The sequence below is a fragment of the Indicator indicator genome, chromosome 11 (genome assembly GCF_027791375.1).
Source record: "Indicator indicator isolate 239-I01 chromosome 11, UM_Iind_1.1, whole genome shotgun sequence".
Classification (NCBI taxonomy): domain Eukaryota; kingdom Metazoa; phylum Chordata; class Aves; order Piciformes; family Indicatoridae; genus Indicator; species Indicator indicator.
Window position 1 is genome coordinate 17,211,878 of NC_072020.1, and position 15,388 is coordinate 17,227,265.

The 15,388-nt window shown below is 49.5% G+C and overlaps 1 protein-coding gene across 1 annotated transcript in view; it reads right to left on the reverse strand.

The window, feature by feature from the left end:
• ITGA8 (integrin subunit alpha 8) overlaps positions 1–15,361 on the reverse strand; it is an 88,657-nt gene extending 73,296 nt beyond the window's left edge. The window contains exons 1-5 of the mRNA XM_054385146.1: positions 14,957–15,361; positions 12,968–13,641; positions 12,634–12,758; positions 1,208–1,308; positions 129–252 (exon numbers count right to left, since the gene is read on the reverse strand). Coding sequence (XP_054241121.1) covers positions 129–252; positions 1,208–1,308; positions 12,634–12,758; positions 12,968–13,641; positions 14,957–15,361 — 1,429 coding nt within the window. The remainder of the gene's footprint in view (positions 1–128; positions 253–1,207; positions 1,309–12,633; positions 12,759–12,967; positions 13,642–14,956) is intronic.
• Positions 15,362–15,388: the final 27 nt, after the last annotated feature.

A 15,388-nucleotide genomic window follows, 5' to 3' on the forward strand; every position in this document is an offset into this window, starting at 1 on the left:
CATGATTTAAAGTCAATTGTTCTTTAACTCCCCCACACGATGCAGTAGTGTCCAATTTCCATTCAACCAGGAGTGGAAGGCTGGAGCATCAACTCCCTCCACACAAGATTGCTCCCATTCACACTTACTGTTGCGACAAGGTGAATACTCAGCATAGGCACTGAAGTTCTGAACTGCTACATAGCAGGTGCCCACCGGGTCCTTCTCAGGGCTGTCTTTAAGGGTTCTCCAATGATACAGTGGAGCACAAGCCTATCAGAACAGAAACAATGTCACCTGGACCTTTCAGACACTCAAGCATCTGGCAAATGCAGTCGTCAGCAGTGCAGGGGGATTGGTGTTCTATCATTTGTGGAACACTGAGCATAACGTAGTGACAAAAGACAACAATGCAATCACAGAATGGTTTGGGTTGGAAAGGACCTGAAATATCATCCAGTTCCAACTCACTCCCATAGGCAGGGACACCTTCCACTAGACCAGCTTGCTCAAGGCCTCATTCAGCCTGGTCTTAAATGCTTCCGGGGATGAGACATTCACAACTTCCAGTGCCTCATCACCCTCACAGAACTTCTTCCTAATATCCAATTAAAATCTCCCCTGGATCATCTTTGTGGCCTCCTCTGGACTCACTCCAGCAGCTCTGTGTCCTTCTTATGCTGGGGACACCAGAACTGGAGGCAGGATTGGAGGTGGGGTCTCAGCAGAGCAGAGCCAAGGGGCAGAATCCCCTCTCTTGCCCTGCTGCCCACACTCCTCTGGATGCAGCCCAGCACACAGCTGCCTTCTGGGCTGCATGAGGGCACTGCTGGCTCATGGGGAGATGCTCAGCAGCCAACACCCCCAAGAATCTTTCTGCAGAGCTGCTCTCAACCCCCTCTGAACCTGTAACACAAAAAAATGCCTTATCAGTTGCTGTGTATCTCTAAAAGATGTCCATTACCTGTTTAACAAAACCCACCATTCCCTTGCACAGCAAGCTGGCATTCTGCTGTCTCCACATGGCAGTGGGATCATCTTCTCCTGATCACTTCAACCTGGCTTTGTAGACTGCTTTCATTTCCTGAGCTCTATACATCATCTGGTTTATAATTCATGCATCATCATAGAGCTGTCTCCACAATGTACACACGGAGAGCTATTAAAGATAGACAGCTGAGAAAAACAAACATCAGCTCCAAATGAATACCAAATGCAGAGGACTTACCACCACTTTTTCTTTATGAGCTTTGACTGTTGCCCCAAACCACTGATTTGTCTTGAACTCAATAGGCTCCCTGGTGCCATTGACTTTCACTTTCCTGTTGTCTGACAAAGAAAGAAGCAGGATGTTGACAGCTGATTTGACAAAGTACCACCCTGAGAACTACCCACACGAGGGACCAGGCTAATGAGTATATTACATTACCACCAACTTAAGAAATGGACATTCTAGCACCATTGAAGGTTTTCACCGGGCAGTGGAAACTGGCTTAAATTCACTTGAGAAAATTCAAAATCATTATATTTAAGCTTCAGGGGGAAAAAAAACAACCAACACCCAAAACAAAACAAAAAAAAAAAAAAAAAAAAACAACCCAGAAAGGACTGGAAGAAGAAACCCTACCAAAAATATTTACCTGAAATTTCTGACAAAGAATCTACAAAAATCAGGTGAAAAGCTCTCAAGCACTCTTCTCATCCATGGTAGAAACTTTCCATGTAAAAAGGATGTTCCATAATTAGTTTTTGTCAAACAAATGCCATTGCTCAGCAGGCTTATTCAAAGGCCAACACTACTGATAGCAAAGGAGTTAGTTTTTAACAGAATTACATGTGTACACACTGTCACAAGAGACAGCTTCTTAATGTTGCTTTACATATACTCTTGCAGATGTCAGCATAAGAGAAGCCAGATGGGTAAAGGCTCAGGCCAATTCTAATGCAGTTGAGGCTCTAATAAAAAGCAGACATCCCTTCCTTTCACCCCCACTTCTCTGAAGTGAACTGATTCCCCACATGTTCCTGGGCTCTGCTCCTCCCTTACCAGCCATTCCTAATGAACTCTCCATTTATACACAGGCAGGGCATTACTCCTCCTTCCCCCCGCTTCTATCTGCAACCCTTTACCTTAGGTTCTGGTTCCCATCAGGACTCCTTCTTCCCCCCTTCTATCTGCAAGCCCTTGCCTTGGGTTCTGGTTCCTATCAGGAGGGATAACACAGGAATCAATCCTTTTCATTCACTCTAAGTGAAAATAAAGACTGTCTGCCTTGGAATGTAATAAAAAAATGTCAGCTTATATTCTATGGATTTACGCTCAAGATGGGGTCTCAGCAGAGCCAAGGGGCAGAATCCCCTCTCTTGCCCTGCTGCCCACACTCCTCTGGATGCAGCCCAGCACACAGCTGCCTTCTGGGCTGCATGAGGGCACTGTTGGCTCATGGGGAGCTGCTCAGCAACCAACAGCCTCAACCCTCTTTCTTCGGGGCTGCTCTCAACCCACTCTGCACCCAGCCTGGATTTGTGCCTGGGATTTGTCCTACCCAGATACAGGACCTTGAACTGTGACTTGTTGAACCCATGCAGCTGGCTCAACAAGAGAGAGTTGAGCCTGTTGGAAGTAACACCACCTGGGTATTTCAGATTGCTGTGAGGCAGCTGCTGCTTCCCTGTAACAGCACCAGAATGCAGCTGAGCAGCTTTCTTGGCTGAACGCATGGGGACTGTCACCAGCCTGCCCTGATAGACTTAATCAATTAGACATCAAGGCTGTGAATGAAGCTACTGCAAATGTCCCCTTCTGAGCTAGTCATCCACTTAAAACTGAAGACACAATCTAGGGCTCATCCCTTCTCCTCCTAAAGCAAACATATGAGAACCTCAGAATAACCACGGCCTACAAGTATTTTCTTTATTTTTTTACCCAACTGGATAGCCACAGATGACTGCTTTAGACTAGAGGCTGATGAAAACTATTCGTTTACTTGGATAAATCCCAACCCAGTTTTAACCAAAACAAAGTTGTTATTGCTGGCTTTGGGACATTCTTCAAAACTCTGTTATCTGAGTGTTTCAAAAAATAGAATGATAGAATCCTAGAATGGTTTGGATTGGAAAGGACCTTAAAGACCGTCCAGTTCCAACACCCTGCCATGGGCAGGGACACCTCCTACCAGAGCAGCTTGCTCAAGGCCCCAGCCAACCTGGCTTTAATCACTTCCAAGCTTGGAGCCTCCCCAACTTCTCTGGCCAACCTGTTCCAGTGCCTCACCACTCTCATGGGCAAGAATTGCTTCCTCATGTCCCATCTCCATCCAGATCCTTCCAGTCTGAAGCCATCACCCCTTGTCCTGTCACTACAGGTCTTTGTCAAAAGTCCCTCCCCAGCTCCCCTGCAGCCTTCTTCAAATCCTGGAAGGCTGCTCTAAGGTCTCCCAGGACCCTTCTCTTCTCTGGGCTGAACAGCCCCAACTCTCCCAGCCTGTCTCCTTAGCAGCCCTTGGAACATCTTTGTGGCCTTCTCTGAACCTGCTCTAACAGTTCCATGTCCTTCTTGTGTTAGGGCATCCAGAGCTGGACACAGGACTCCAGCTGGGATCTCAGCAGAGCAGAGGGGCAGAATCCCCTCCCTGCCCCTGCTGCCCACACTGCTTTGGATGCAGCCCAACACAGGGTTGGTTTCTGGGCTGCCAGCTCACGTTGCTGGCTCATGTTGAACTTCTCCTCACCCAGCACCCCGAAGTCATCCTACTCACCACTGTTCCCTAGCCATTCTCATCCCCACACAGATTTGAGCTTGGGATTGCCCTAACCCAGGTGCAAGACCTTGCACTTGACCTTGTTGAACTCCTGAGGTTGGCACCGACCAACCTCTCCAGCCTGTCTGGCTCCCTCTGTATGGCATCTCCTTCCTCCAGCATGTCAACCACACCACACAGCTTGGTGCCATTGGCAAACTTGCTGAGAGTGCCTCAATCCCACTGTCCATGTTGATGACATATTTCTGTGAGCAGCAAAACCTTGGCTTGACTTCAGGTTGCATTCACATGTCATCTTCTGGAGGAGAATGCCTGGCCCCTTTTGGGACAGAGTCCAGGCTATCGTGTATCACGATACGTGACCTAGTGAAGGAGGCAGCAGCTGGGCTGGGCATGCAACGCCTGAGCCTGTCCACAGAGCAGTCCAGGGAGTGCCTGAGTACCAGCTGGATTGCTTCAGAGCCAGCCCAGGAGCTGTTCCAGATGGTCAACAGTCTGGATGACTCACAAAGCTGGCTGGAAACTCAGCCCTGGAGCCACTCTTCATTGTACCGCCTGAGACTCTACTGCAGGGGAAGGCCCAGACACCCAGAGGTACACGGAGGGCAGAGAGATGTTCAAGTATAAATTTAGGTGCAAGGACATCCTGGAGCTGCATCTCAGCAACCCAAGAACATCTGATTTTCTACTGCAGGCACCAAGACTCCTTGGTACCGGTACCGCCCTTCAGTCCAGCTTTGGAAGCAGTCCTGGATATGGTGAAACATGAGTTTCAATGTTCCTGCACCCAGTCTTTAGACTGCAGGTACTCAGGGGCTACCAAAGGGAAAAGGCTCTTTAGCTGCCCCAAACTGTAGCTGAACAAGCAGAAAATTTTGCATCCAGACAGTAAAATGCAAACCTGTGTAAGGACAGCAGTGCAGAGATTGATCTTTGGGAATTAAAGCTTGAACCTGGAGCAAGTGTGAATGCAAACCCATCACCTGCACACCTCAGACTAGGTCTGGCACTTTCTCTGGGGACTGGTCTCCTCTTACTCCCTGAGCCAGCACATTTATAAGCTGTGCAACAGGTGTGAATCAGACCAACTGCTCTTGCAAATATTAATTTGTTGTAGTCATCAGCCTGCATAAGAAACACATTCTGTGATTCTGTGATCTCTGCTCATGCTGACCACACTTCACTCTGGTTCCTTCACCTCTGGAAATTCAAAAGGAAACGCAGCATTTGGTATAACTTGAACCAAAGCAGATAAAATATTTTAATCAAACTTAATGTAGGAAAGCAATGCTTTGGATGTTAACAATAAGTTCTGCACCATGAGGGTGCTGGAACACTGCAACAGGTTGCCCAAGGAGGTGGTTGAGGCCCCATCCATGCAGATATTCAAGGTCAGGCTGGACAAGGCTCTGGGCAAGCTGCTCCAATTGGGGATCTCCCTGTGTACTGCAGAGTGGTTGGACTAGACGACCTTTGGAGGTCCTTTCCAACCCAAACCATTCTGTGATTCTATGATAATCAAAGCCACAAATCCAGCTGTGTAATGCACCTGCAGCTCTTCCAGGTAAGATTCGAGTCCTAGCAGCCATCAGTGAGCAAAGGTGAGTCAGTGACATTCACAGAGTCCCTGATAGCAGGCCCTCAACAGAGGCAGAGTACAAATGCCAAGCCAAAAACCATGGTCTAAGAGATTCAAGGCAAGAAATTGCCTTCAACATCAACGTTGGGGAAAAAAAGAACTTCAGAGTGTTTAGTGACAGTAAAGACATGAAAATCCCTTGCATGACGAGAAGAGCTACTTCTGGTTTTAGATTTATCTGATGTTGCAAACATCTATTTAATTCCTGGGGTTTGTTGTACCTTAGATGCTATTCATAAGAGTTATTTTAATTTAATAGATCATATCTAGAGAGCTTTATTTAGACTTCCATGTCATGAATCAAGAGAGAAAAAAAAAAAAAAACAACATCAAATTCAATTGGATTTTTTCCCTAAGTACAATCTGATCAAAAACAAATTGAGACCTCAGGGCTTGAACTAACATAGCTCAGAGTATTTTTGGCCTTCTTTAGATAAGGCTGAGACTTAGAAAAGAACCCCGTGAAGCTGTATTATAAATCAAAATGCTCCAAGTGAAACACGAGGCTCTAGATAAGGTCTTCCTGGCACAGTGGACTGAAATGTGTCAACATTCAACAGCACAACAAAGTTCTCCCTCAGCAGTTTCTCCTCAGATGCAAACTCCGGTTTATAGCAGGATTTCACATTTTCTCTAGAACCATCCCATCTCTGCAGCTAAGGAGTTTTTCATGGACCTAAACCCCTTGAGCCCCACAATCCATCCTTTCCTCACACAGCTCCTGGATTCTGTTACAATCAGCTCCACTGATGGACAGATTAGTTCATGGTTTTTATCAGCTGCACACTTGGCCAGAAGTGGTCTAAAGCCCTCTCCCCTCTTCCCCTTCAGGGACTGCTCACATTTTCTCCAGCTAGTTTAGAAGCATATCACCTATTTTACTACAACTGGTAAAGTTAACTGATAGCAAAGACAATACACTAGTGGGTCCTGGAAACAGGGGAGCTGGTATCTAAAATCCTGCCTTTAGGAACTAATTTAAAACACCAGAACTTGTTGCAGCCTGTGAAGCATGACAATTAAAAGTGGCCTTCATCATGAGTTTCTGAAATATAAACTACTGACTTTTTACTAGATTTCAAACGCAGCAGCGCGCTTCAGGGGGCATTTCAGTTTGCTTCTGGCTGCAAGATGCTTTGAGTGGTTCAGAAGTTCCCCAGTTCACCAGGAGGGAGAAGGTTTTCCTCCTGTTGCTCTGCTGCTACCTCTCCTGGCAGCTGAACGAAAGAGCAGGAGCTTGAGCAAGGGCTCGGTAACTACAGAATCACAGAATGGTTTGAGTTGGAAAAGCCCTCTAAGACCATCCAGTCCAACCATCAACCCAACACCACCATGGACGTTAACCCATGTCCCAAAGTGCCATGGCCACACGACTCTTGTACACCCCAATGCTAAAGCAGGTGCAGCTACTGCAAACCTCATTTCATAATGGAGAAACGGAGAAGTTAGCTTTGTGCAACTGATGAGAGAGAAAAGAGCTCTCAGCTCTTTAGTATCATGCCAGTGCTTGCTCCCCTGTCCCCTCCTTGACTTTCAAAGACTCACCCTGCAGTGCAACAGGACAGGCTTACAGAGCAGGAGGAATCCCTGACCTTCAGTCCGTATCTGCTGGAGTAATGGAATACTAAAAGCCCTTCCACAATTCTTTATCTCAGTTCCCTGCTGCCATGGAACAGGTTAATGCAGCAGTGGTGCTCTCAGGGACAGTGCTTTCAGCTTCTTCCCTCAATCCTGGCTCCAGTGCCTAGATTCAGGAGGCTTTAAAGAGCTGCAAACATGGGACTGCAGAGTTAGTGCTGGATCAACAGCAGGAAAGACAGAGAGCTCCTGCTAAAGCCTCTTCTTGGCTGGAGGCCCTATCACCGGCCAGCCCGTATGGGAATGCCTGGTTACAAGACTTCCATATGGATGGGTCAGACCAAACCCTACAGCATGCCAACATTTCATCCTCCTTCCCTCCTCTGCACCCTTGTCCCTTGGCAGGACCAATCTGTTTCATCCACAGGATCAATTATTGGTGTTGGTTTGCAAGTGAACCACCTTGTTGCTTTGGAAATCTCTGGCTCAGCTCCTCTGGAGAACAGAGGTGACCTGAGAGAGCTCAGTGATTATCTGGGAGCACTGCCTGTAGAACAGTCAGGCACTATGACCTTTAGGAATGGGCCACGGATACTCCTGCACCTCTGCTGCCTCTAAGCAAGCCACCTTCTCAGCAGAGCAGCTTAGCCCACACACACTTGCAGGTGAACACAAGGCATGCAGCTGCTCACTCAGACCAGCCTCAGCACCCTAAGGCATGCCCAGTGGCACACGAGATGATTCCAGGTCATTTTTGGTTTGAGCACCAGTGCTAGCAGTAAGGAACCCAGCCTGTGTTTGACAGCTGGAACATGGCACTTAGAAGCAATGTCACCTTTTTAAAGGTGGGTTTGTAACTTTCATTGAGTGCACACTGAGTGTTCCGCTGGGTGTTCAATAGCTACCAAGGCAGGGTATGCTCCCTCATGGGATGTTAGTTTCTGAGAAAAAAAGGAGCAAGAGAACTTCAGAAATCCTGAGGACTTGTCTTTTGTTATTTCAAGCTGCTGTGAGGAAAAGAATAGAGTTTAGCCCTGAGTTTCACAGCCTGTGTGGTGCAGGGAGGTCAGCTGCACCTCACTGATGACTCTGGGTGCATCCCTGATCCACTGGGGAACATCACAGTGCCATGACAGGTCCCAGTTAAGCTTAGCATTTATATTCTCCCATCAGGACTCTATGGCACACAGGATATGGAATAACTTCCTTTAAATTAAAAATTCAATTATTTAAATAATAGAACCATATTATTCACAAAGGAAAACAAAACTCTTCAACAAAACAGCCTCTGCAGGACCAAAGACCAGCCTGTGGCAGCCCTGACCATCACAATGTTAACCTCAGCAAGCCCAAGTTTTTCACTAAGGGATCTTATCACTTACTTGGTTCCCTTAGAACACTTTCAGGACAAGTGCTTCTTCTGTCTAAGGCAATGCACACTTTACAAACTCTCGCATTCCTCTTCCTTCCCTTCCCTGACTCAGGAGCATGTTCTTGTTCATCACTGTCTTTTCACAAGCCTCAAATGCTTGTGAAGAGAGAGTTTGTTCCTTTTCAGTTTGCTGTACTTTTACAGCCCCATAACAAGGCACATTCATCCATTCCTGCAGTAAAGATCTCAGTATCTGTACAATACAGGAGAACTACACATTAGGACAAAGCAACTAAACACCTGTAACACCATGATACTCAAAAATGTCCAGGAGCTTGACTGAAGGCATAGAATCCCAGAATGGTTTGGGTTGGAAGGGAACACCAAAGCTCATCCAGTCCAATCCCCCTGCACTCAGCAGGGACATCCTCCACTACAGCAGATTGCTCAGAGCCTTCTCCAGCCTGGTCTTGAATATCTCCAGGGACGGGGCCTCAACCACCTCCCTGGGTAAGCTGTGGCAGTGTTCCAGCACCCTCACAGTGAAGAACTTGCTCCTCACATCCAAACTAAATCTGCTCTGCTCTCATTTCAAACCATTGCCCCTTGTCCTGTCCCTGCAGGCCTTTGCAAACAGTCCCTCTGCAGCCTTCTTGTAGCCCCCTTCAGGTACTGGCAGGCTGCTCTTAGGTGTCCCTGGAGCCTTCTCTTCTGCAGGCTGAACGACCCCAGCTCCCTCAGCCTGTCCTGGTATCAGAGGTGCTCCAGCCCCCTGATCATTTTCATGGCCCTCCTTTAGACCCACTCCATCAGATCCATGTCCAAGCCACCACAGCACATTTGTCCATGTCCTCACTGTGCCTATTCAGCAGGGCTGAGATATTAACAGCATTAATATAAATAACATCAAAGCATTTGCAAATGAAGGAGCCCTTCTTGCAATGTTCTGTGTCCTCTGAAACAGAAGGCACAAGCTCTCATGCTCACAAGCAACGTAAGCCAGTGGTTTTCAACCACTTGGATTCCCTGATCTCTTGGATGTTGATGTGGCAGTTGAAATGCCAGCTTCTCTGAGCTGCAATGTCACATCTCTCACGTGGGATAGAGCACTTCTGTATCTGCTTCTCTGTCACAAATTCTTTAAGATTTAGCAAATTTAGCAGTCCTCCATTGAACTCTTGTGGCTAAAAAACACTGATTTAGTACATTCCTTGTGTGTTTGTTGGGTCACCCTGTCTTCTAAGAGTCGCATTATACTCTCCCTTTCCTTCTAGCTCCACTCAATCTTCTGCTCTTAATTAACCCTGCTTTCAATAGTCAGCAGTTTTGTCTCCTTTATTGTGCTTAGTGAATCTAATTGAAAGAGATGACATTATTTGGTTTGAGTCAAGAAAAAATTAGTTAGAAAATGAAGCTTTGCACAAAAATGCATCAAAGTGAAATCTTCCAGCTCTGCAGCAGCCTCTCTGTAGCTTTTCTGTTTCAGAAAACATTCCCAAAGCTTTCCAAGACTTTTCAAAACCTCCAGTGAGGAATGAAGCATTCATCTCTAAAATTAAATTTGCTAGAGCTATATTTCCAGTCTTCTAATAATTATTGGGTGTTTTTTGCTTTGAGAGAAAGAATAATTTTGTGGTTAAAGAACTGGAGGAAGAAAAGAAAATCCCGAGTCAGCTACCAGTATCATCACCAATTTCCTGTGGGATCCTTGACAGCCCAGAGTGGCTTTTCTCCTGCTTATCAGAATAAATGTAAAAAATGGGAATATAAATATAAAATGAAAATAGCAGCATTTATGAGTGATGTTGTAGGGAGAAGGCATAGTGAGCACAAGGGGCCCATACAAGAAAGACTCATAGACTGAAAACACCCTTCACATTTAGTAAGGAGTATCTAAATCCAAGTGGATTTAGTGGCCAAAGGCTTCTAAAGGAGCTGTGTGGAACAGGGTATTTGGAATGGTATCATCCAGGCTCACTGGACTGCTCAGTTTAGGGAAATAGAGTAAGAGATGCTCCTGTAAGTACTGTCCATTAGACAGAAAAACTTGACATGAACTATAGATCCACACTTCAGCAAAAAGAGTAATCTAAGGCGTACTGGAGATGGCCTTTATGCCACTGGCAGTGAAGAATGGGTGCTGGAACATGCTGTCCAAATCCTCCCAGAGTGCCTGCCTATGAGGGCAGCTGGCAATGGCTGAGTTGTGTGACAGAGCATCCTTAGTGCCCTTGGCACCAGAACTGGACCCACGGCACTGCTGAGCCTGCAACCCCCCTTCCCAGGGCAGTGTGTTTGTACCCACACAGTGGACTCTCTCTGGCCTAACTCCAACTGTCTGCAAGCCAGGCATCTGTGCAGAGCACACAACGAACCATCTCAGGTAGAATGAATCAACCACAGCTTGATCCCAAGGTGTGTGGTGCAGTTCAAAGTCTTGCTGCTATACTCACCAGCCTTACTGAAACACAGCATCTGCAAAAGGACATCTCTGTCACAGCATGGAGCTGTCCTGAGTCTCTTTAGCCACAGGAAAGCCAGATGTCCTCCTAAGTTTCATCACTAGGTTTTCACTCATTTTTCAAGAAGCCCCTCTAAAGTGCAAGGTGATTTTAATTTGGTCTAGAAGTTTGCTATTCAAATCTGCAATTAATTTGTCTAGATAATAGATTCCACTTCTGCTACATCGACTATCTAATCACAAGGTGGAGATGCAGATGTATTTTCTAACCTGGCTTTGCTTTAAAGATGTATACTCAGGGCATAATACACTAAAAATACTGTATGCATACAACTACACAATCACATTTCTACACAACCACATCCTCTACATAGCATGACATGCCCAAGGAGCCACATACATATAAGAACTACCTCTTATTCTGTTCTAAAGAATGCCCAGCATTTTGGGAGAGCTGTCCTGAGCAGAGTTCCTAGACAATAACATGGAAGTAGCAGCACACATAGGTGGCTGGAGCTGGAAGGAGTAAAGAACTGCACTGCTTACTTCCTACATTTAAGTAAACTCTTCTAATTTAATTTGTGGTCTCAGGAAAAAAAATGAAGCGTATTGTGTTCACAGTTAAATAAACCACAAATTTTAAGAATAAATATATCCTAAAGAATCATAACTTTTGCTTAATGATTAAACTGACAAAGTCTGCCCAAATAAGGCCAAACAGTTTTAATGTCCCTGCAAACACTTAGCCTTAAATTGTTTGCATGACCTGTAAAGAGACAACAGCAAACATAAACAGCCTGAACTGTTTAAAGTGTGTGTTCTCTCTAATTAAATCAGAAACATCTGTCTCGGGATTCTGGAAGTGGATAGAATCTATCCACATTGTGCCTAAATTAGTCTGCATTTAGCTTCCAATCTTCTGAAATAAAATTCTTACATTCTGAAAAGAGCTAAATGAGTATCCAGGAGGTGCTTCATTAGTCTGGCCAGAGGTAAAACCCCCTGCTGAAAGCAAGAGCAAAGACAGGCAATGCTGTGATTCCCAGGACGCGGAGAGGTGTCTGAGACATGAGTGTTGGAGGTTTGCCTTCTGAGCACTCAAAATAGAAGTCTTTTCCAATTGAGGAATCTGTCAAAACCACCTTTTATTAAAGCACACACAACCCCCAAACCCTGTAAAGATGACCTATGGAGATGCTGAGGGCCACAGTCCTGTTATTGCTCTGGGGACCGTTAAACCCTGTCCTGCAAGCAAACACACACAGGACTCCCCAGAGCGGGACTTCTCCAGCCAGCAGCAGATTCTGGGATCCAAGGGGCACAGCTGCACCAAGTGACAACAAACTGGTGCTGTGGCAGCTCACACACAGCACTCACACACAGAGCACATACACAACTCAGCAGCACTCACACAGCACACACACAGCATACACTCAGCACACACAGAGCAGCACACACACACACAACACACACAGCACACTTAGCATGCAGCAGCACACACAGAGCACTCACACACAGAGCACTCACACACAGAGCAGCACACGCACACCATACACAGCACACACACAGCACTCAGCAGCACACACAGAGCACACACAGTACTCACAGCACACACAGCATACACACAGCACACACAGAGCAGCACACACACAACACTCACAGCACACAGCATGCAGCAGCACACACAGAGCACTCACACACAGAGCAGCACACGTACACCATACACAGCACACTCAGAGCACTCAGCAGCACACGCAGCACACACAGAGCACACACAGCACTCACACAGCACACACACAGCCGCACAGCCCACGCCGCACATCGGACCCAGCGCCTCACTTACTGGTGCCATCGAAGGGTATCTGCCTGCACTGTGCGCCGGGCCACCCGCAGTAGTACACCGCTCCTCCTTCCACGATGTCTGGCTGCGTGGTGTTGGCTTTGGGGGCTCCCACCAGGACACTGACCCTGCGGAACGCACCGGCACCGTCACGGCAGCGATCGGCACCCGCGGGCGGCGGCCTCGGGGCTGGCCTCCCCAAAGCCACCCTCGCAGCCGTCGCGCCCCCAGCCCCGGCCAGGCAGGAAGGGATGTCGGTCCTACTCGCTCGGGCACGGCCCGGACTCGGACGCCGCCACTCCCCGGGCCGCCCTACCCGCCCGGCAGCGGCACTCACGTGCTGGCGTCGGGGATGTAGAAGTCTACCGAGTACCCGAAGTAGCTGCCCGGGGGACCGCTGTACACTGTCAGCTTCTCCTCGTCCAAGTTGAAAGCTACCAGGGCCGGCGCCCCAAGCAGCGCTGACAGGAGGAGCAGCAGAGGGGACGGCCGCTGCTGGCGGTGGGCGCATCCAGCCCCGCGCCCGCTGCTGATGCGCGGCATACTCGCCCCCTCCGCGGCCGGCTGCCGCTGGCAGGGCAGAGCGGAGTGGAGCGGTGCTGGGGCGGGCCGGCTGCCGCCGGGCGGGGGTGGCGGGGCGAGGGACGACGGGGAGGGGGGCAGCGGGGCGGGGGGCAGCGGAGAGGCTCTGTCCCTGGCTTCCCGCGGCGGCACCGCGCTTTGGGCGCCCCCTGGCGGTCGCCATTGGCGCTTCTGCGTGCGGTCCCGGGAGCGCAAAGGCTTGGTGGGTCTGCCCCTCCTGCTCGGGGCAGCCTCTTGGGACCCCGCGCCACCGGCTTCTGTGAGGGCCCCGCTGGGCAGGGCGAGTGCTGGCGGAGATCGGTGTGGGGCCGCCTCGCCTCGGTACGGAAGAAGCCTCGCTGCGGAAGAAGCCTCGCTGAAGTAGAAGGCGTCCCACCGCCGTCGGCAAAGGTGTTTGCTCTTCGTCCAAGCGTCGCACGCCGGAGTTGTCTGAGAGAGAGGACGGGACTAGAGCGCTGGGGGTGCGTGTGACCGCGGGGACCAGAGCAACTCTCATCCCTCTGCACAGCGGGTGACACCGGGGTGCGGGGAAAGTGCTCCAGCTGTTGCCGTTAACACAGAAAAAAATGCCTGCCTGAAATGCTCCTTTCTCGGCAAAGCTAAAGGGGGCATCCCCCCAAGTCTGGAGGGGACAGCATTCTTGTTTTTTCTGTCCAACTCAAAGGCAGGAAGAAAAGGAGAAAACATTTTGTTTTCTATTTAGTCAACTCCGCTAGGAAGAAAAAAAAAAGATTGTTTTTCAGCATTTGTAATACAGATGTGTCTAAAACGATATCAGAGAAGGATTAGAAGAACAGAGAACCCATTTGTAAACATGCTGGGCTGGGACCTCGCAGCGTGGTCTCTGGCGTCCCTTCACAGCAGAGATGGGTGCTCAGGCACGGGGGAAGTGCAAGCACTCACAGGCTATTTGGAAGGTGAAGACTGACGTTGTTAGTAGTAACAATGTTTTCCGTTCAGAGAGCACAAGAGGCTCATCACCAGGGTGGGCTGGCCTTCGCCTGACCTTCCTGGGAAAACGCAACCCAGGAGTGCAGCACAGGCTGGGATCCGGTCGGCTGGGAAGCAGCTATGTGGAAAGGGACCTGGGCTCCTGGTGGATGAGCTCAACAGGGGTGACCTGTGTGCTGCAGCAGCAAGGAAAGGCGACAGGATGCTGGGGCTGCATCAACAAGGGCAGCACCAGCAGAGGCAAAGTTGTCCCACTTAGGGATTGTCAGGGCCTCCCTGGAATACTGTGTCCAAGTTTGGTTCCTGCTGTATAAAAAATGTGGAGAGGCTGAAGAGGGTCCAGAGATGGAACACAAAGGTGATCCAAGGATTAGGAAGCTGCCATATGAGGAAAGGCTGAGAAAACAGAGTTTGTTCAGCCTTGAGAAAAGAAGGCTGAGGGGAGACCTCATCACCGTGTTTGTTTCTACAGGGTGGCTGTGAAGAAGTTGGAGCCTCCCTTTTGCAGAGAGTAGTCTGTAAAAGTTACTCCTGGGGAGATTCCAATTGAACACAAGCAAAATTCTTCACATGGACAATCAGCTATAGGAATCACCTCCCCAGGGCAGTGGTGGAGTCCCCAGCACTGGGCACTGGGCAGGGTGCTGGGCCAGCCTGTCTAGAGCGGGCTGTTCCCAAGCACGGTTGGGCCAGACGATCCCTGAGGCCCCTTCCAGACCGGGTTTCTACGATTCCGGGGAATATAACAAACACCGTCCAGGCCAGACGACAGTACAAGTCCAAATTACGTCACCGAGCCAGGTCCGAGGGCCAGGGCCAGACCCAGCCCCGCTGGCTGCCGGCCCGCCGATCCCTCAAAGCACAGCGCAGGATGTGAGCTCACGGCCCGCCCCTTCCCGCCGCCGCACGGTGCCGGTTCCGCCGCCCTGAGCCCGCCTCGCTCGCTCCCGCCGCCGGGGCTGGAGTCCTGGCTCTGCCTGGGCCGGGCGGCCAGCACCGCGCCGGTGAGTGCGGTGGAAAGGGTCCGCCGCGGTCCCGGTCCCGCACAGCGTTTGCCGGGCGGCGGGCCCTGGAGAGGCGGGGGGGCCGCGGCCCGCCGGAGCCGAGGGGCCGGAGGAGCGGCGGGCCCGGGGCAGAAGGGCTGGCGGGAGCGGGGCGGTGGCGGGGTTAATCCCGGGGCCGCTGCGGGTTGTGACATCTGCGTTGTGTTTTGTGCAGGCCGGGG